General features: G+C 37.8%; 1 protein-coding gene across 2 annotated transcripts in view; it reads left to right on the top strand.

Moving 5' to 3' along the window:
- The first annotated feature begins 3,872 nt into the window (after nt 1–3,872).
- Nucleotides 3,873–23,382, top strand: part of adgb (androglobin) — a 225,479-nt gene continuing 205,969 nt past the window's right edge. Inside the window, exons 1-4 of one of the 2 annotated variants that reach the window (XM_051924853.1) lie at nt 3,873–4,041; nt 13,879–14,041; nt 20,536–20,628; nt 22,537–22,608. In XM_051924853.1, the coding sequence (XP_051780813.1) occupies nt 3,968–4,041; nt 13,879–14,041; nt 20,536–20,628; nt 22,537–22,608 (402 nt within the window). In that variant the 5' untranslated portion in view covers nt 3,873–3,967. The remainder of the gene's footprint in view (nt 4,042–13,878; nt 14,042–20,535; nt 20,629–22,536; nt 22,609–23,382) is intronic. The other variant, XM_051924852.1, reaches the window with a different exon arrangement.

The following is a 23,382-nucleotide window of genomic DNA, read 5'->3' as shown; positions in this document are numbered from 1 at the left end:
TTAGCTCAGTTCCTCGGTTAATCTTCATTGCTGAGCATAAACTTTAGTACCCATGATAGAAATGCACACATGGTTGTAAATGTTCTGTACTAGCTATGGATATTTCATAACTCACATACACATTTTTTTAACTTCAATAAATACTGCATTTAACCTTGAATGTGTTATTTTCCATGTCAACATTATTTTTTCACAATCATGGTAGACAAGCTGTGCAATTTTAACCAAATCTTCTTTGCTGAAGACTTTAAGTTCAGTCAAACTTCTGCTTAAGTAGATAGATAGATAGATAGATAGATAGATAGATAGATAGATAGATAGATAGATAGATAGATAGATAGATAGATAGGGCACTATATAATTGATTGATAGATAAATAGGTAGATAGACAGATAAATAGATAGGGCACTATATAATTGATTGATAGAACTTTATTTGCATTATTTAATTAATCTATAATGCTGTTGAATTCTCTGTAAATTGCTGTTATTATTTTGTTCTACTATATACAAAAATGATTCAATGATTGGCATTTGGGAGTGGAAAATAAATCTTTATGCATAAAAAATTGGAAGGTTTTTCTTCACACAAAGTGCCTTGAAATATAAGTCCTGAAGAAAGGTAATACTAGAAGTCAGTGTGTAATGCAAAATGTTTAATTTATATGAATACATTTCAAAACTGATTTTTTTTTCTTTACTGCAGTGAGTTTAATTTACGGATGTCTCAAAGCTCAAGATGTAATACAGAGCCAATCATATTAGCACAGATACTTGTCTTGTAGAGTCTAATAGCGATATTTCAGCTTTCATTAATTTCTTCCTAAGACAAGTTAGGAGGAATGTCTGCCACGGTGGGAGACACTGTGATTCCCAGCTTTTATATTTCACACTAATAGAAACGCTGCAAATTACTCCATAGAAAAGATCTTTAATGTGCTTCGGTATTGATCCCAGATACTGATTTTCCCCTATTGCTCAAGTGAGCATTCACATTTTCTCTTCAGAGTTTAAATATAAGTCTCTTGTTATGGTTCTTTTCATGCTTGTAAATCAATCCATCTTTTGTATATAATGTGTTTCATAATGAGTGCAGCTAGCTTATTCAACAAGACTGATTCAACTGTTCTTTCAAAAGTGGTGATAAATATGCTTTTAAAAGAAAAGAAAAGAAAAAAATGGACATCTGGAAATGAAAGCTTAACATTGGTTCTGATTTGTAAATAAACTAGGACAGAGAAACAGTTGCCATAATTAAATCTTTATATTTCTGTAACTAGTTTCTCATTAGTCCACATACTGGCTCTCTTGAATATTATCTTATTCACTTTTCTGTCATTTTCCTTCACATGTGCCACTTTGATGCATGCAAAGGTTTTCACGTGTATTTATTAAGACTGTGTTATTGATGTTGAGCAGCCTGGGGCTATAGAAAACCTGGAATTTTATCAGTGAGTTTTGGGGGGCTGTGTTTACTGAGAACACTCCATATTCCCTGTCATTTGGGGGACAGAATCATTCACTGCTGGAGGATTTTTAAATGAAAAAATCCTCTTTTAGTTTATTATATTTTTCATTTGTGTAATGTATTTGCTGTATCTTTCTTCATAAAATAATTCTTATTATTCATACTCATTTTCACAGTTATTAGGCTTGCAATCTCATATGTTATTAACTCATATTATTAACAAGTTACCTGACTGGCAATGACATCCAAGGTTGGGAAGGCTGGATCTGTTAGCCTACTTAAGGGTGAGATTACAAAGATGCCAAGATTATCTCACCTGACTAATCAGATACCTTTTTGGCCCCAATTTGGAGTATGGGATCATATTGAACCTTGAAGAAAATGTGCAAATGTACTGGTGTGGAGGTCCAGCTGTTTCATATGCTCAGGGGTGGTAAATGGGGTCACTTAAGGAACTTCAAATATGGTGTCCCAATAGCCAAGGAAGAGCTGCCTAACCAAAAAATGCTGCATAATAGTGAAAAGTTAATACAGAATTAAATGTAAAACTGCTTCAGACTAGAGGAATTACAAATAGGGAGATGTGATGAATACTTGAAAAACAGATAAATTAATTATTCACTCCACTCTGCGTTGAATAGGGTTGCTAAGTATTTCAGTCAAACCAAAAAAAAAGCCAATTTCCCCCCAATTTGAGAACTTTCCCCCCTTTCTGAAAAATTAAATCTCTTGTTTAGTACTTCAATACAGGCTTTTTCAAAAAACTGAACACTGATCTATTGTAATGAAAGGTCTTGTCACTTGTACAAGTAAATTATGCTGTTAAGCTATGTAATAGACTAACACAACCTACAGTTGTGTAAAAAATACTTTAAACTTCTTGCAACTTCACAAATGATAGGCACCTTTTGTTATCTAAGACAGGTTAAAACATGTCACTTGATGAAGAATCACACTAATGAAAAAAATCACTGGATGTTTAATGATATTAAAGTTTAATGAACTTACTGTACAGAAACCTCTCATAGGACACAGTCTAAAGACATACAAGTTAGGAGGACTGGCATTGCTAAATTGGCCCTACTGCGTCTTTGGGTGTGTTCACCCTGCAATGGACTGGTACCCTGACCTGGGGGTGTTCCAGCCTTGCACCTGATGCTTGCTCGGATAGTCTCCAGCTGTCCTGCAACCCTGCCCTGGATTAGCAGTTTAGGAAAACGGATGGATCGAAACAGCACACTAAACATGTAAGGGCAGTGTTCTTTGCTCAGTTATGAACAGAGTTTCATTTTAAAATTGCATAACTCCACTTGGTGTTTGTCCCAAAATATAATATGCAATCATAGTTACATTTACAAGCCGAAAAACAAAAGTGGTATAAATAACAGACACTACCTATAAACTCTTGCTCTGTATTCCATTTATCGCTGAATCCCTGCCTGTACCTTGATGCTTCTGGAGTTGTCATTACAAGTGGTAATTCTTACATACTCAAAAAGATTTGATTCCAATCTTGTGAAGCTAAGACAACAACTTCACAGAAATCTCCAAGTTCATACCAGCCCTGGATTTGCTTTTGTGCCTAGCTGGAAATTTGAATTGTCTTAATAAAGTTAGAAAAATTAACAGAAGGACTACAGACTGGGGCAAGAAGAGAATCCTAAACCTGTCAAAGCCCTAACCAATCATACACGAGCTTCGAGGTGAGTGGGCGGGGCAATGACAGGTGGCGCTCGCAAGTTTTCGAATATTGCTTTTTGCAGACTTTGCAATCATAGGGGATTGAGAACAAGTGGAAAGGTATGAAATCCTGTTTTAAAAAAAGAGGGTAATTCATATGAAGAAATTGTTTTTAAAAATTCCTCCCGTGTTATACTTTTGTCATCCCTTAATATTCTTCCTCACATGGCCCTGATTTATCCCCAAACTTGGGTGGATTCCCCCTGAGTTGGCAAACTGGGTTCAAACCTGTCCAGGTAGGCTTATCTGAGCAGAAGTTTTACACCAGCTCGCCTCTGGATGCCTTAGAGAAGCAAACGCCACTCGTGTACATCAGTTAAAAGGACAATAAAAGAGTGATGATTGGCTATAAAGTAGTAATGCAAAAAAAAAAAAGTATTGGCTATAAAGTAGTAATGCAAAAAAAAAAAAAGTATCTATTAAAACTTGCTGAATGTACCGATTTTGGTTACTCGAGAAGGCATCCGCGGACTAACCTTTCTAGTACACGAACAACCTCCAAGCAACCTGCACTTCTGAAGCTGTAAGCAGTTTGAAGTCGGAGCATTTTACAACAATATAAAGAACTAGCGCGATTTAAAAGAGGCCGCTCTCTGGGACCAAGAGACACGCGAGACTATGCTTTCGCCCTCGCGAGGAAACAGCCGCGTCTCCGTCTCCTAGCAACTCCCCACAAACTTACTACGGTCCAACTTGCGCTCGGCGTCTCTACTTTTCACTGTCGAAGCGTGTAAAAAGAGGTGCTAGATTTTCAGCGGCCATGTCGAAATCAAAGAGGAAAGAAGCCTCCACGCATCGATTGAATTCTGCTCTGGGACAGGCGCCGAATAAAGAGTAAGATTTGCGTGGACAGTTTTCACGTGTGGAAATGCAGCCTGGGACCTTTGGTTGTTCAGAATGTTGAATATGAAATATTATATCAAAGTCTCTACATTGTGATCATTTCACAAGTTCCTGCAAAAAAATAATAATAATAAAGGTTTAGGGCAATATTGTACATCCTGCGAATGAAGTCCTTAAAATTGAAAGCCGTGCTTTTACAGTGGCAGTTAATGTGCATATTATATAGCGTCCTTCACTGAGAGCGCTATCGCAAATTGCAAACGATTGGTAGACAGGACTGGGGCAGGCTGATAATCTCCGATTCTGGCATAAGGGGGTTGAAAATGAATGAATGGATGGATATACAAGGCAGTTCTAAAACGAACAAAAAACAAAAGCTGATTCTTCTGTAGTGAATTTGCAGGTACCTGTCAAATTTGGCTAAGTCGTTTTATCTATCTATCTATCTATCTATCTATCTATCTATCTAAAGCCATATGATGAATATATCTGTAAAGGGCACTATATAAAATATCTATTTATATCATTAACTTGGTAGAAAGCATTTTTTTCTTCTTCTATAATCCTTACAAGATAAAAAGATGCCACAATGTATTTGCTGCCTCAGAGCACCTGAGTCTCGGTTCAGCTCCAGTGAGGAGTGTTTGCTATTAGCACATTCTCCTTACATTAATGTGTGTTTCCTCCTGGGACTTTTGGTTTCTTCCCACCTTTAGAAAACATGACACTGGTTAGCTGTGCTCTGATCCAACCTACAGTTAAGGAGAGTATATAAAATAAATTAACTTCAATTAACATGTAATTTTTGTTTTTATCTAAGTCTCATAAACTTTTTATGATATGTGGTGGAAAAGTACATCATTTTTATTAGTCCATTTTATTTGACAAACACACTTTTATAGAAGACTTAGTATTTGTGTATAATGGAGCAGATTACAGCTTATAATAATTTTAAAGACCTGCATGTTAAACATTCAGAAGAGTGACAAAAAAAATGACATGACATGGAAAATGTAAAATAACTCAGGAAAAATTTAGAGATCCGTCCATCCATTTTCTGCATCTGTTTATTCCAGTCCTGCATCTCAGGGAGCAAGCACTTATCCCAGCAGCACTGGGTGCAACACCATACTCAACCTTGGTGTGCTCGTACAAATTCTCATGCATGTTCTCATCAATGCCAGTTGAAGTCACCAATTAACCTAGCAGGCATTTTTGTGGGAAGTGAAGGAAAACCATACATGGAGAAAACCTAAATGGACACCAAAGTTTGGATATTGAAAGACAATTGTCAGGTCTCACTTTAGTGAAAAGATGCTTTAAACGCTGTATTTCAATGCAGGTCTTTCTTTGACATAAATGTTACTAAGAATATCAATATTCAGGGAACTATAGTTGAATTCATAGAAATGTGCTTAAAAACAGCAGTTTGGAGCTTTGTTAAAAGAAAATTAAGGTCTTTGTTGACCTGGGTGAACTTTTTCTTTCCATAGTTCTTGTGGTGCCCATCCCAAATATCTATACTTTATACATATATATGTATGGTGTCTTAGCCTATTTTGCTAACTCCAGCCAGTTTTTTTTGAGCTTGTGTTGTTTTCACACCTTTTGGTAACACTGGCTTTCAGGATTACCATTTGTTCAAGAGAGGACTATACTATTAATTGAATTTACTTTCCATACCAATTTGTATCATCCGGCTTAATATTCCCAACATGGCAATTCACAAACCTCAAACCCCCTGTTTCCTTCAGTTCTGTAGAACACTAACATGGCTGCAACCTTTAAAAAAGCACATGAAAATAATGTTGTTTTGAGAGCAGAGATCTGCTCTTCTTCACTTGATGTGTGTGTTTTGTGTCTGGGAATCGGCCTCGCTTTGCTGTTCTAAAGTGAATGCTACAGCTTGAATATGCTCAGCATTCTCTTGTGTGTCATAGTCAGAGCTCAGAGCTTGTCCATTTCTACATCATTCCTTCTACAGACTTAATACATTTGTTCAGTGTTACTTGGTTTGCTTTGGGTTTCCTCTTTGTGCATGTTTCATGGCAGATCTGCTGACCTTTGATTGAAGCTTCTAGTTTGTACTTGGAACTACTGAACATGGGCAATGAAGTGGCTACTTCTGGCAATTTTCATTAAGGATTTTGAAATCTATCTGTATTTGCCAAGAGGACTATACTTTGTGGTACTTTGAGTGGGCTTGTTATGTTATTTATGAATGTTATTTATTCAATGGACACAAGTCCATTGAACATCTCTGGAAAAAGTTGGGGAAGCCAAGGTGTTCAGAGGAAAACAAATACATATAGAAAGAATGGGCAGAACCAACACAGATAGTGTGAAGTCAAAGCGTGAGCCCAACGCTATGTGGCTGTTAGATGGCTCCACAATTAAAAGATTAATTTTGTTTGAATTCAGCTTTTTGCTATTCTTAGTGGAAAAATGTACATAGTAATAATAAATCATCCACGTTTTCATAAGCAACATGGTGCTAGTCTAACCTAGCTCCCAACTCACTGTTTTATATTTGCACTCTCACATACTTTAACATATATAGTTTCAGATAGTAAAAATAACTAATACACATCACAACATACAGTAAGCTTGGTTACCTATGTAATTCATTTGATAGAACAATATAGGTGAGCTATGTAAGTTGAAGCATTTATTTCAGTTTTCGCAAGTTCCTGAAGATATCCAGGTTAGGGTAGTTGGTGCCCCAGATTTGCCCTCAGTGAGCAAGTGAAGCTTATGATGGACAGGTGCCCAGTCTGGAGCATGTTCCTGTCTTTCACCCAATATTTCCGAGCCAGGATCTAGTTCCCACAACTCTGAACTTGATTAAACTAGTTTCAGAATGTTATATTATGACTAGTTTAAGGATTTTATTGGCTGGAGTCAGTGTCAAGGTCAGTGGTTGATCGTCAGTAGTACAGAAAATAAAAATGAATTGAATGTTTTCATGAATCAAGTAAGTATCCTTGTTAGTGAGAATTACATACTGAAAAAATAATATACAGTATATGGATGGAATATGACTTTTTTTCCAGTGTAATACTTGTATTTAAAACCCAGTTGGAGACTTTAACATAACAAGAGCATTTCAAATGAAAAACTTTTTTAGTGTTATTGCTATTATGAAAGTCCAGGGTGCGTACAGCCACCCTAACCCCAACACAGACAGGCAGGAGACAGGCTTAGCACACAGCACGCGATGTATTTACAATTGGGGAGCGTTTCACCCTGCTCCCCACAGCACAGTACATAAAGCATGCAGCCCAACACAGTCCCTTTTGCCACCAGTCTTTTCCCCTCCACTCCTCCTCAGGCTTTGTCCTCTTCCTCCCGACTCTGGCCCTGAGTGGTGGTAACTGGCTCTCTTTATAGGGCACCTTTATAGGGCCCTGTAAAAGTCCAGGCGCCCCCTGGCGGTGACCACGGGCCCCAGCAGGGTTGTGCTTTCAGGCTCACAACCTGTGGCCCTGATGCAAGCCAAGGGAGCTGCCCTCTACCGGTCCGGGGGAGAAACAGTCTTGAAAACACTCTCTCCCTTGGTCCTTCCATACTCAGGGCATCCCAGCTGGGTAAAGGCTCTGGCCGTCTGCCACAATATATTTCATTTTTCATGCATTTGCCAATATATACATAACAGACTGAATACACCTACTGTATTAGTACTAAGCCTCAGGATATACTGTCGACACTAAGAGCTCCTATATAAAGAAGTAAGGTTGTAACTATTCCTTTTAAGCCCTTAGCACTGTGACCCCTGTATAAAAGCATCCAGTCAGTTTGGATTGATCTCCTTTCAATATTGGAAGTGCCACCAGTTTCAATTTATTTCAGCTAATGCTGCAAATGTGTTACAATCCATTATTTCAGAAGACCTTGGCAGAGTTTCTAATTTGGTTCATTTATACTATTTTTTCAATTGTGAATCACTGTTGCTACGTCTTTTTCAATGTTGTCTCATTGTCCTTTAGTCAAACTTGCTGTTGCTACAGTTTTGGTCAGGTTTTCCCTCCGTATATTGAACAAGAATCCCTGGAATCTGCTTACACTTTTATTCAGCATTTTCTGCATTTAGGTACGAACTTAATGAGTAGTTGGCCAAGACAAGACAAAGCCTCTGTAGACTGGGATTTTGTTTTAATCTTCTTTGTAGGTTAATCCTTATTTAGTATATTTGTGTTTCTCAAATTAATAAATAATACAAATATTTGAGCATGCTAAGAACCTAAACTCTTTTAAAAGGCACTAAATAGAGGTATACTGTATATTAAAATATTTTTTATGTACATTTTGCATGGTGCTTTGAGCATTCAATATTATGTATTTTTGCTGTGCTGTATAAATATAAGTGTGCTATATTTTGGTTTCTATTGTCTCCTTGTAAATTTGAAACTTAGCTGTAACTCCACTCTTAGGAATTCTCAAACTAGTAGATTTAATGTGCAACTTGAAACTAAGGTGGTGGCAGTTAGAGCCAAATGAAACAATCTGTTAACTCAGAACCCAGTTCCAAAAGTACTTGGTCTCCGTCAGGTATTAGAGCACAGGTGTAGCTCCATCTAAGGATACCAAAGGAAAATTAATACTGGGTTTCCTCCATTTCACTTAGTATTAGGGTGTTGTACCGTGTTAGCCATTATGAATGTAGTGAGAAGTCAAGCAAAATTACACCTTTTATTGGCTATCTAAAAAGATTCCAATATGCAAACTTTCGAGGCAACTCAGGCCCCTTTGATTACATCTTGCCTGAAGAAGGGGCCTGAGTTTCCTTGAAAGCTTGCATATTGGAATCTTTTTAGTTAGCCAATAAAAGGTGTCATTTTGCTTGACTTCTCACTTCCTCCATTTCGCTTGAAATTATCGACCTTACAAAAAACTCTACTCTAATCTTTGAAAAAAAGGCAAAACACCAAGAACAGAGGAGCTGCCATTAGAACTTTACTTGACCTCTAGGTTACCTAGCTGAACCATCTTTGAATGGACTGGTGTCTTTGTTGAGGTTCCTCACACATGCCAATGTGACTGTGATAAGGATGTTTTTGAAGTGTAATAAAAATGGTTAACTCTGCCCTTCATTGAGTAAAGGCTCAGAGCTCTTGCATAGGTTTCCAGCTATAAAGTAATGACAAGAATAATTAAAACATGAATTATTTACATTAACCTATACATCATTATTTCAAGTGTACCTTCAAGGGAAGACACAGATTCTTTGTTGTTCTACTCCTATATGAGCCTGCCCAAGTCTGCACACTGTTGCTATTAAACTGAGCACTCCTCTGTGTTAGTGTTTTTCATTTCATGATCTGATATTTGCATCCATTAATTATTGGTCCAAAGAAAGTATCTCACTTCATGGGTTATATAGAATGACAGGTGACTGTGTATTGTCAATAGCAATAACCATCTTTTACAAGCAGCCTTATATCCACCCTTAGCATCACTAACCTTGAGCCAGAGCAACACTTTTTCAAGAACTATGCTTACTGAGTGACAATCTGGATAAGAACTTTCTTTTATCTGAGTATTCACTGACCACCTTACATTTGAGTATTACTGAATTATTGAATTGTAAATATATATATATATATATATTTTAGGGGTCTGCTTATGACTTTTTTTTTCCTGCGTACTTTGGTTACCTACCCACATCCCAAAAAAGACATATTATTTTAGATAGTTAGGTAATTGGCCAAATATAACTGAGTACATTGGGATGAAGCTTCCCCAACTGCTTTTCAGAAGAGCATCTTGAAAATTTACTTAAATAAGAATGCTCTGCAGCGTGGCTACATCATCTATCAAAAGCTTTGCTTTCATATCCTAGCCACAACACATCTCTTTGGAGCTTATGCATTCATCCCGAGTATACATGAGTTTTATCTGGCTACTCAGGCTTTCTCCCAAATCCTATAATGTGAGTGGGTTTTGTATGTAAAGGAGAATTGAGCTTCATCTCCATTGATGCACAACTGGTGCTTAAACAGTGAGACATTAAATATTACTGTTACGTAATGGTTTATATATTATAATCCAGTATTATAATTCAAATACTGTAGTACTTAATTGGTCTCTGATATTGTTCTTGATGTAAATGTGATGTATACAAAAGAGATGGTATCAAATCTTAGTAGGAAAAAGACTTCCCACCTAGTCAACTCTAAGGAGAACTAGTTTAATGCATCACAACTCTCAGAGGAAGGAGCAAAACCTTTCTGGAATTAGCAGAACGTTTCTTACAATGTTACATAGCAACTTTATTCCTTTTCTGTACTAAGGCAACTTGTTATGCTTCTTGACTACTGAAACATAAACCTTGTCTGTTAATGCTTTTTTCTTTAGAAAATAATTAGCTACATATTTTAATAATTGGTTTAAGCAGAAAGTGTAAAAAATATGAAGTGTTGTCAGTAGGGAGTTTTAGGAATGCTGCTGTGGGATGTTGCTTGTTTGCGCATGCTTTTGCTAATAAGAAACACTTTACATCAAATGTACCGGTATATGCCGAGCTGCTACCAAAATGCATGTATGTTTTCATAAGCTGGTTCTAAGTTATTTAAGCATGTTGTGCTGCTGTCTCCAGCTCCTAATATCAAGCAGATTTTGGAAACAGAATTTTAATTGTATGTACTTTGGATAATGGCCTGGAACAGAGTTCCTTTCTCAGCTAGGTCATTCAGGAGTGTGAGAGGATGGTCCCAAGAAAGTAGGATACGGTGGCAGTCATGCCTAAGTTAAGTCTGAAGGAGCTACAATGTATTGATAGAAGGTGCAAGTGCACTGCAAAGAGAGAGAGAGGTTGGTCATTGCCGAACCCACCACACGATGAACCACCAGGATTAGGACACAAGTGCAACCGGTGACACCTCAACACCACACTGAAACAGGAGTACCAATCCTGCCACCAACCCTGAGATTTCCCTGTAAGTTGGAGGACCTACTTGCTGGGCTGGATGCAGGTTAACGTCATACCCGAGACGAAGCAATTGCAGGGCCTTACTCAAGGGCCCAATGGAGTAGAGTCACTTCTGGTATTTACGGGATTTAAACTGGCAGCCTTCTGATTGCCAGCTCAGATCCCTACATCCCCATTGGTTGAAAAGTGTAAGAACAGGCAAACTAAATTAGTGACGGGGTAGACATTATGCTAAAGGTCCACATTATAAAAAATCTGAGCAAATAAAAAGGGGTTTATGTCTTGAGGAGAGTTATCCTGAAAAGCCTTTTTACATGATAAATCAACATCCTAGAAATTGTTTGGAGTCTGCAATCAAAGGGGCATTGTAGCACACCCTAAGCCCAGAACACAATTAGGGAGACCCAGGTAAACACAGAATGGTAATTTTATTGACTTCAGCAACTCGCAAGAGTAGATAATAAACTCAGGAGTTAAAATATTAATAGATATAGAATAGCAAAAGATTAGAGCCTCACTGGGTTCACTTTATATAACACATGCCACCCTGTCTAGTCTGTGGAGTGGCAGGTCCAGTTCCACCATAAAACCCTCACAAAACTCTTCATTGTCTCTCTGTTGTCAGTGATTCTGGCCACCTTTTGTCCCATCATGTGGACTCTTGTCCATCACGATTCCCACAACTCCAAGCTCACTGACTGTATGGCTGGTGGACTCCTTTAAGTATGGCCCAGGAGTACTAGATTTCCTCTGAAGTGCTTCAAAACTCCTGGAGTGCTCTACCCAGAACTCCCTCAGGTGGTTCCACATAACCCTCTAGGGGCCTGTATAGTGGGAATTGGGGTACCACCAGTTATAAGAAAGGGGGGCGTATACATTTTTATCAGGGATACCTCACTGTCCATGCATTAATCTTGGCCTGAGAATACAAATTCCAGGAGCTGTCTTTACTGTATCCCATTCTGATATGTCCCCCAGCACAGGTTATCACTGTCCTTCCTTACAAGATAGTATCCATCAACTGCTGATACAAGCCCTGACCTCAATTACTTTTACATCTGGTGGATAATTGTTTCAAATTATTTGATTCTGCCAAGACTTGGAGTAGCGAATTGCAACAAAGGCTATTTTTTAGGTGAACTGGGTGATTTTATTATTAACTGATGTATGTTCCAGATTTTCTATTTATTTGTTTTTCATAGTGTTTTCATCCTCAATTCTGATTTGTGTTTTTACAGCTGTGTGCTCGAGATCATGCAATACATGATTAAAGCAGCACTTAGAGTCACTTCGGTTAATCAAATCAGGCCCTAAAGGCCTTAATCAAACTTGTTGTAATTCAACTGAATTCAAATTATTCTTATTAAGCACACTGCTACTCATAAGCACAGTGCACTATACAGTAATTATGGATAAAAAAAATGAAATTGAACAAACACACAATGTAATGTTGAAACACATATACAATAAATACAAAGATTTTGTATTAACTGCATTTTATCTCCAAATTCCAATTATTCTAATTCAGCTGTATTCTTAAAGGATCATTCTGTAATCTACGCATACTGTACGACTTGGACACAAGACTCGGAGGCTGTCTGGTAGGATCACTGTCTACTGTATCATGTGGCCAGATGTTTGCTTGACAGCTCAAGGCTAACAAACAGTTGACATTTTTACTGAACTGTTCCACATCAGGATTCTGGGCTTCTTTGAAACAGGGGCATCATACTGCTGGCATCTTTTGTACAAAGTGGATGGAGCACATGAAAGTTTTCCCTGGTGGCTTTTTCAAATTTAGTGCCAAAAGATGAACCTCCTCAGTGGTGGGCAAAGATCAAAGTTTCGCTAAGCCCCATCAATGTAATGTCATGCTCAATTCATCATTTTTAATTATCTGAAATAGTATTGTACAAATTGAAGTTGAAATATATATAAAACATTTTTAAAAACAAAAAAGGTGTTAATTAATTTAAAAACACTCTAGCATATCCTTTCTATATATATTTACATACTGTAGCTAGGTTTTATGCCAAACATATGTTTACAGTTGATGCTTCATTCATTTTAATAAGTTAAACCTTTAATTGAAATCAAAATGTAAACTTTTCTGTGGTTTCCTGAATATGTTTTAAATGTTGTTTGAAAGGGCAGAACGGTGGCGCAGTGGTAGCGCTGCTGCCTTGCAGTAAGTAGACCCGGGTTCGCTTCCCAGGGTTCGCTTCCCAGGGTTCGCTTCCCAGGCCCTCCCTACGTGGAGTTTGCATGTTCTCCCCATGTCTGCGTGGGTTTCCTCCGGGTGCTCCGATTTCCTCCCACAGTCCAAAGACATGCAGGTTAGGTGTATTGGCAATCTTAAATTGTCCTTGGTGTGTGCTTGTGGGTGTGTGTGCCCTGCAGTGGGCTGGCACCCTGCCCGGGGTTTGTTTCCTGCCTTGTGCCCTGTGTTGGCTGGGATTGGCTCCAGCAGACCCCTGTGACCCTGTATTTAGGATATAACGGGTTGGATAATGGGTGGATGGATGTTGTTTGAAATATTTTACAAATGTGCAGTAAGAGCTCTGCTGCCACAATTACCCATCATCCTGGGTTCCTCACCTGTATCTGGTCATTGTCTGTGTGGGTTTTTCACCGACTATTTGTTTTTTTTGTTTTTTTTCTAACTCCCCATTAGCATTTCTAAACTGGCCCAGTGTGAATGTGCTTGTGTTGCCCTGATTGCACCCTGTCCACTGCTGCGGCCCTGAATTCGATTAAGCAGGTTTGAGATTGTTATGTATGGATGTACTCTATTGATTTTGCTATTTACATGCATGTATAGTGTACTGTATACCATTGGTTCTAGGTTTTGATTGTCATTACTAATTATGCTTTACGGTTCTCATGTAATTGTAATGCAGATTATCATCATCTGTTTCAAGTACTGGAGGGATATTTGTGGAATCGAAAAAAGGCAAGTTTTCAATCTGGCCAGAGTGGAGCGAAGCAGATGTCAATGCAGAAAAGTGGGATGGACCAAAGGGAGCTAAAGACAGAGAGAAGTCTACAAAAAGCCCTAGTGTTGTGAGTATCAGTCAGCCTCCAGGAACTACCTTGATAAATATATTTTTCACTTTTAAATATAACATGAAAAAGTATTTGTAAATATGTGTGCTTCATTCCATTCACTTAAATTTTCTTTGTTTTTGAAGTACTAGAGTCATCATTACTTTATCTGTTTTCAAGTTCATTTTGTTATGTTTGCCATGAAAAAGGACAAATTTTAGAGATCACAGGAGAAGAAAAGTCAAAATATAACAGCAAAAATTATTATAAGAAATCTGTCCTATGATTGATCAAAACCTAATCACTAAACAAAAATCGAAGTGGAGGCCAAAAAGGAGTCTTTTAACACTAATAGTGTGTGCAAACTACAACCATACTAAGGTTTCTTTTTGTGTATTTGAAAACTTGGAAGTGCACAGCATCATCGTTTTAATCCATCACAGTGATGACATCAACGGTGTGCACCCCAAGTGATGTGCCATAGCAGCGTTATAGCAGCTGCAGCTCAGAAACATGAAAACCAACTTGGTGTTGGAAACAGATGAATATAATTCATAACGGTTTGAGAACAATACTCCAATAACAAAGCAATAACCAAACTGAATTCTGCAACTCCAAAGACATACTGTATGTGCATAAAAAGAAGAGCAAAATGGAGTTTAGAAAATCGTGTAAAAATTAACTACAGGACTACTGCTAATAGCAAATTTTGTAATGGAGATGCCTTTATGTGCCATTCAGTAAGACATACATATGAATAAATCTTCTTGTATAATACGCTACCGTGGCTGTCCATTTGTCTGTCCAGGATTTTAAATCACCTGTAGCTCGCAAACCATTTGACTTATTGACCTGAAATTTGGTGCACATATACTACGTGGGGCGGCATGGTGGTGCAATGGTAGCACTGCTGCCTCACAGTAAGGAGACCCAGGTTCGCTTCCCGGGTTCTCCCTGCATGGAGTTTGCATATTCTCCCCGTGTATGTGTGGGTTTCCTCTGGGTACTCCGGTTTCCTCCCACAGTCCAAACACATGCAGTTTAGGTGCATTGGCGATCCTAAATTGTCCTTGGTGTGTGTGTGTGTGTGCCCTGCCCTGGGGTTTGTTTCCTGCCTTGTGCCCTGTGTTGGCTGGGATTGGCTCCAGCAGACCCCCATGACCCTGTAGTTAGGATATAGCGGATTGGAGGATGGATGGATGGATATACTACGTGATGTCTACTGTCCACTTTCGGGGTGATGATTGACCTTCAAGGTTATTCCTCTTTTTATTTTTATTTTATTTTATTGTAGAATCAACTCTCGGCAGCGGCCAGCAGTGCGGCCGTGTGGTGCATGCGTACAGGTGCCGTTCTCATCCCTACCACCTTCGCCATCACTTCCCCTACCTCTTCATATCTTAAATCAGTCTTGATTGAAGAGTTAAGTGCCAGCTTAAGTGAAAAATGAAAGAAAACGTTCTAAGTAATTGCAACACAAACTTAATCAGTTTTAACGTGAAAAGATGCCAACGAAAGAAGAGAAGAAGCAGGCCGCTAGGGTGGAGAAAAGAAGAGCTGCTCATGAAGCTGCAAGCGCATTAACCTCTGAGCAAACTTATGTTAAACGTACAGAGAAAGAGTATGAAAAGCCAAGTGTATTCAGTGCACCATTGTTGATAGTATATAAAACATATGCAATATCTTTATATATAATACGCTACCGTGGCTGTTCGTTTGTCTGTCCAGGATTTTAAATCACCTGTAGCTTGCAAACCGTTTCACCTATTGACCTGAAATGTGGTACACATATACTATGTGACGTCTACTATCCACTTTCGGGGTGATAATTTTTATTACTCTTTTTATTTTTATTTTATTTTATTGTAGAATCAACTCTCGGCAGCACGCAGCAGGGTGGCCATGCAGCGCATGCGTATGTGCATCGTTCTCATTCCCTACCACCTTCGCGGACACTTCCTCTACCTCTTCATGTCTTTAATCATTCTTGAGGCAGATTGAAGTGCCAGCTTAAGTGAAAAATTAAGAAAAACGTACTAAGTAATTGCAACACAAAAACTAACTTAATCAGTTTTAATGTGAAAAGATGCTGACGAAGAGAAGAAGCGGGCTGCTAGGGTGAAGAAAATCATGCAAGTGAAAAAATAAAAAATGTATGATCAAGGCATATAGTGAAAATGTATAACAACAAGCAGCATGATTCAGACTAATTCGAACATCATCTTGCCAGAGTTTGTACTATCTGCAGTTAAAACCCTGTAAAAGCTACTATATATGCACCTGACCCAACACAGACTAACACGGAGGCATGTGTAAAATCAACAAAAGATTTATTTTTTCTTCAACTGTGGTCCACATTTTCCCCGTGTCCCTCAGCCCTAACACAGTCCCAAAGCACACCAAATAAATCAAAATAAAGCACACCACACTCTTCTTTTTCCACCACTCCTCCCAGGCAACCTTGTTTTCCTCCTCCTGACTCAGGCTCCCGAGTGGTGGCCACTGACTCCTTTTATTAGGCACCCAGAAGTGCTCCAGGTGCTTGATTGCCGAGTCCTGGCTGCACTTCCAGGTGTGGCGAAAACACTGTCCACAAGGGTCCAGCGGTTCCCGCTGCAGCACCCCCTGACGGCGCTTGCAGGACCCAACAGGGCTACACCAAACTCCAACTCCCATGAAGCCCTGCGGGAGTCTGAGGCTCCGCTGTAACCCAGGGAGGCTGCCATCTAGCGTCCAGGGGGAGGTATTGGGTCTCCCGTGCTTGCTCCCCTGGAACATATGCTGAAGGGGCATCCCAACTGTTCGCCACAACCCCTATTCCCTTTTTTCTGAGAATCAAAAGTTTGGAAGCATTCCCTGAGTGGATTGCAATTCTAGTTTATAAATTCATATTTCTGCCATTTTTATGAGGTTCAAGTATCAACATTAAAACGTTTTATACCTTTTGCTAACCTGTGACTTGTAGATGAGTGTTATTTGGAGAGGAGGTCTTGCTATGGTCCAAGACACTGCATTTACATGCAACACAAAACCAGGATAAGGTGAGTAACCCCTTTAAAGCAGAAATCAAAACACCTGTTTACATGCACAAGCCACTTCCGGAGTTCTCCTTTGGCAAAACACCTTGACATCATTAAACTGTGCGAAACAGAGTTAAACGTCACCATCAACCGTTGTGAATCAGAAAATAAACGTGGAGCCTGTGTCGCCAGAGCAGTGTGGGGAGCATTATTTTAAAAGTAATTACACATTACTTAAAAAAAGTAAATTTGATATATTGTTACTTGTTGGAAAATGTAATGCTATACAAAGAGCATGTTACTTTTGTGTTATATTTTCTTCTTTTGTGTTTAAAACTGCACATTTGTTATTAAATCCTAAGCCCATGAACCTTCATGAAACTGACCAGAAACACAGCCAAACGTGACCATTTTTTGTGTTTCATACAATAAATACATTTAATTCTTCACATGCTGTGAAGGTGAGAACATCCATCCACTTTTTTATAACCTTGATCCGAGCCACCAAAGATTCACTGTATGAACACTGGCCAATACACCACCTGATCCCACTGTATCAACATATTGTGATGCTGAGTCACTGTCTTGCACCCGAGAGAAGATGCGAAGTCCAAAGGCTTCAAGAACACCAACTTTATTCCAATCAAATCAGGAACAGTCAGGGTATTTATTCAAACAGTAGGTACCACTTCAATACACACAGACACAGCAAACAACCCCAGGCTAGTGGCTGGGTCAGAATGTTCCCCACATCACCTATTGGGCGACAGACATATTAAACAGCAAGCTGCCTCGGTAGCACTGCGAACCTATGGTTGCCTTGGCAATGTGCAAGCAATCCTCGACAGACGTGTCAACCATGTTTCGGCATGCATATATTAATATGTTCTGTTACTGGATTGCATGCAGCACACCCTTTTCTGCTGGGTTTTGCAATTGTGCCCTGCAAAGGATGGCATATACTGTAACTACGTGTGCTTCTTGCCTTACACCCAGTGAGGCTGGAATTATAATACAGATATCCTTAACTCAGCAAAATAAGTATTGCTTTAGGTTACTGTTTACTTTAAAAAGTGACCCGAATATGTAATTCACATTACTTTTTACATGTTTCCCCCAACATTGCAGAGATTAGTACTGTACATTAACCTCATCAATGTAAATTTAGTGATTTCTGAAATTATTCCAACCAGGAGAAGGAATAATGCAATTGCCCAATCATTTGCATCTGGAAATGAATCTTTGTGGATGCTTCCACTGTTTCCTAGATGCTTATGTGAAGCAAACACACATGCAGGTATATAGAGTGCAATGGATATGTACAGACTATGAAATCCTTAATTGTAACCCAGTTAAGAGTTTACATGGCCAAATAAATAGGTTACTCTTGGAGAAGTCTATGTGCGTTAACCTAGGTTCTCAGAGAACAATATCCCAGTTTGTCAAACCGGAATAAAGGTATACATGGGCTTTTTAAAACAGATTTCTGTGAATAACTTGGCTGTCAAAGTGCATATAAAAGCATTGCATTTTCGATGGCATGCCATAACTGCAAGTAATAATAAGAAAGGACATAGAGAAACATAGCCATAAAGGGGAGCATAGGTCAATACCAGAAGTCCAAAATTACTGGCAACAAAGCAAAATCACTAGGAAGAGACAAAGTCAAAAATGAAGCAGTAAGTTCAGTATCCCAAAATGATAAAAAATAAACATTTTGCACATTTAATTTCTTTAAGACTTGTCTAACAATCTAGTATGTTGCTGGTACTGTCGGATTAGTTTTATAACATCAGTGATGTGACCTATTGATGCGTGACCTTCAGAGGCCACACCCCTAACAACCATCCTGATAACGGCATCAGAAAATGGTGGTGCCCAATCCTCATTATAATAGTCTTGAGAGAAAAAAAACAAAGCATAATGAAAAATAAAAAGATAATTTATTTTTAATCTGAGAAAAGTGAAAATAATACCTTTCAATTCTCTGTGTTTTAAAAAAACTAAAACTAACTTGGGAACAAATGAGAAAAATGTATTTGCAGAGAAGTACATTTTTAAAGCCTCACAAATCACAGCTAAGACTTGCTTTCTCGAGTGTCTTATTTCATTCTCCTTCCTATATTCTTCTACATATTGTTTTATAGACCTACTGCTCTGCCTCCTTCAACTATGCCTTTTTATTTTTGAAATATACATCTATTTTCTTAATTTTTCTGTGAGGTTTGTTTTATTTAATGGGGTATCTACATGTTCTCTGCTCTTGCAGTTTCTTGATATCTATTTAAGGTGTCCTGGATTCAGGTCTTGATCTCCTTGATTTTTCCTATTCATTATGAGATGACCACAATGTTCATATTTATTGAGCTGGTTAAGATTAGTAAAACACATCTCTGAAAATAAAAAGAGCCACGTAGTATGTGTACCAAATTACATGTCAACAGGTCAAACGGTTTGGAAGCTACAGGTGATTTAAAATCCTGGACAGACAAACGGACAGCCACGGTAGCGTATTATATAAGAAGATATTGCGGTCTCTCTACCAAGGACAGGAACCTGGCAGAGAGGTATGTGTGCACCCTTTCTACACTCACTAATCACCACTAACATGTTATGAACGCATGTCTTTGCAGAATTATAGTTAAAGCCATTAAGATTAACTTTGATCCATTCCACATTGCCCACTTTCCTTTCACTCTCTTTCCATGTGGTAAATAACGAACACAACTACGAGGTTTCAGAGAAGTGCTAATCTGAAAGCTTAGAGATAAATGAAGTTAATATCTTGACCTTAAGAATCATCTTTTTTAATTTGCTTAATATCTTAAGTCTGCTTGTGTGCTTTCAGTTAATTTTGTTGTGTGGGACTGTTTTGGATTGATGATTATTGTCATTCTTATGTCATATGTTTGTATTAATATTTTATTGTATGAAATTCATTAAATCATATTCTAAGAAACTAACATTATCATGAAAATATAATACTTCTTGTATACGTGTAAAATCGCAGTGGTAGTGCTGCTGCTTTGCAGTAAGGAGACTGTGGAAGATTGTGGGTTCACTTCCCGGTTCCTCCCTGTGTGGATAGGGCTTTTAGTACTAAGAAAAGCGCTATATAAATGTAATTAATTATTATTATTATTATTATTAAAATCACTGTCAGTCAGCTGATCTGTATTGTACGCAGCACCAGCCCCAGTGTGTACCACCACAATGCACTGTTACAGAGTAAGTAATATAAATAAATGCAAGGAGTGACACTCTGAGAATGGAAGAAACTGAAATTGGCATGTACTGAGAGTAACATTTAATAAGTACCACCAATTTCATCTGCTTTAAAATTTGTAACCCCAGGAGCAGCTAAGATATTACGTCTGATGTTTTTGATCCCAATATTTGTGTTTAATGCCACTTTTTTCTTTCCTTTATAAAAATGACAGGCAGTGAAATGCAAATGTCTAAAATTAGAAAATTACTAATTTTGTTTTTCAGCAATTTTTCGAAGACCCTGAGGGGAAAATTAATTTGCCTTCATCTTTGAAGGTTCATTCCTGGAAGCGTCCTGCTGAATTCATGATGGACAAGGTGAATATATTAAATATTTTTAAAAAGTCAAGGTTAAATTAAAAGCCTCAGTGAATCTGATTGCATTCGTTTTTGACTTGCTGCAAGAACTGAAGCTTTAAGCAATGTGTAAGAATACTGCATGGTGGGATTTACTGAAATTTTGTTAAACGTATAAAATATTCTTTAAACATGCATTTGGGCAGGCTGAAGCAAGCATTTTAATGTTTGCAGAGTAATGATAATAATAATAATAATAATAACAATACATTTTATTTCTACAGAACATTGAGCAGGGGAAATATACAGTATATAAATAATTAAGAGGTTTTTTTCTCTCAGTTACTGGATTTTTTTTAACTTGGATTATTTGTATTAATTATTTGTTGCATGAAGTTTGCTGTACTGTATTTTTTAAATAAATCATATATACTAAACAAAATAGACATGAAGTGTTTCATCACAAAATTCCATATTGTATTTCCATTTTAATCCAAACTAAAAAAAAATATTTTTACATGTTCATCAAATTTATATATTACATTACACTTCCAAAGATTATAAAATGTGTTTTTTAACAAAATTCAACATATTTATTGTAGGTTTTGTACAAAATTTTGTATCTATCTATCTATCTATCTATCTATCTATCTATCTATCTATCTATCTATCTATCTATCTATCTATCTATCTATCTATCTATCTATCTATCTATCTGCTTAAGCAGTTAACACCAATAATATATTTAAAATAAAAGAAACTAAATCAAAATAAACTAAAGTGAGATATCCTGATGTTTTCAATTCCCTTTTTACTGTCTTTCACACAGCACCTAAGTAAACCTCAATCAAGGTAACCCTCTTCCATTTGTGACAGACCCTATTAGGAAAAAAACAAATTTGAAAATGTAGTCATCTCATTCAGATTTATGATAAATCCCCAGTGCTTTGAGAAATCATATGACCTAACAACATTGATGCATTTTATTGGTTACATCAAGTTCTGTAAGACATCCATTCATTTTCCTCACCCACTTTTTCACAGCAGTGTCATAGGGCAGCTGGAGCCGATCCCAGCAATCATTTGGCACCAGGTAAGAGAAATGCCTGAATGGAATGCCAGCCCATCGCAGTGGGGAGCGTGCACACACACACACACACGCACACGCACACACACATCAAAGACCAGTCTGAACAGGAATGATCCACTTAACCTACATGTCTTTGGACGGACTGTATGAGGAACCACAGCAACTGGTGGAAACCATGAAGACATGGGGAGAACATACAAACACCATGCAAGGAGCACTTAGGTTTCCTCGTTCTTCTTGCCACCACTTAATGTGTACTGTAGTTGTGCTGTTAGAACTCTCTTTGGCATCATGGAAGTTTTTTTCTCACATTTTTTGCTTTTGAAACTTAATTTCAACCAGCAAGTTAAATTTATGCACAATTTAATTATGACCTGATTTTCGACATTCTTGGACTTTAATGTAAATGTTTTAAATGGAAGAAACATTACACTGGAGCAAACTACAGACAAATCTTCAATTATGTTTAAAATAGCTTAACTTCACTAGTCTAATTTACTCATATGCTCCAAAGACACTGTCTGTAGACTGTGTGCTTATGAGTCTGTTACTGTACGTCTATGTACAGTACCAATGTTTTTCATTTGCTGCAGAGTTAGACTCCGACTCTTCGTTACCCTCAAATTAAATATTGGGTATGAAATGATAAATTGCTTAACAATTTAACAGTGCTGTTTAAAAAAGAGAATGTGACTGTTACCAACAGATAAATATCATTTTAAATGAACATGTGTAAGGTTGTACTGCATGCTGATGTTTTATTTGTCTACTTTATCATGTAATTTATTGTCCAGTTTGTCATCTAAGTATACTTTTCATGGTAAACCGTTTCTTTGTAGGCACCTACAGTGGTGGAAAATGAATCCTGGTTTGATCTTGTTACATCAAACGAACATTTATTATGCAGTGAGGTAAGGCATATTATTATTGTATTGTGCTGCTAAAATGCACCTCTTTTGGCCTACTCTATTTTGAAATAATTTCCTATGTGTTTTGATGCTTGTCCAATCATGAATGCAGCGAGCCCACCCACACTGATACATGCCAAAGTTCAGAACCATTCATACAATATCTGTAAATTAAAGTGAGGCTTACCAAAATCCCCATAAGGAAACAGCACAAGAAACAGAGCTTGGGCCAATAATATGGAATGCACATTTGACAAACACTAGTATGCTTTAAAAAATGAAGACCTCGGTGTAATTGAATTGAGATGGAGGAGTTAATTAACTTAATTATTAGTATATTATGATTCATCCATCCATCCATCCATTTTCCAACCCGCTGAATCCGAACACAGGGTCACGGGGGTCTGCTGGAGCCAATCCCAGCCAACACAGGGCACAAGGCAGGAACCAATCCCGGGCAGGGTGCCAACCCACCGCAGATTATGATTCATTTCACATGATAATTGTTTTCTCTTTTTCTTATACAGTAACAAATATAGAATTTATTTAAGTGAGACTTAACTAAATAATTTAATTTCTGACGAGGCTGTCAGCTGGTCAAAGTTCTGATTTTTACAATAAACATAGAGGTGGCAGTGTGTCCTTCTTTATTAAAAATTTGAGATGCACAGATGTCAGGGTTAGGCTTAGGGTTGGAAAGATGCTGTTCACCTCATCGAGAATGTTTGGCATTGGAGTTTATGTTTTACCTCAAACTAATGCCATTATTGCAGTGCA

This window comes from Erpetoichthys calabaricus, chromosome 3 (assembly GCF_900747795.2).
Source record: "Erpetoichthys calabaricus chromosome 3, fErpCal1.3, whole genome shotgun sequence".
NCBI classification, from domain to species: Eukaryota; Metazoa; Chordata; class Cladistia; order Polypteriformes; family Polypteridae; genus Erpetoichthys; species Erpetoichthys calabaricus.
The sequence above is the reverse complement of the archived record's forward strand: the minus strand, read 5'-3'. Positions and strand labels throughout refer to the sequence as shown.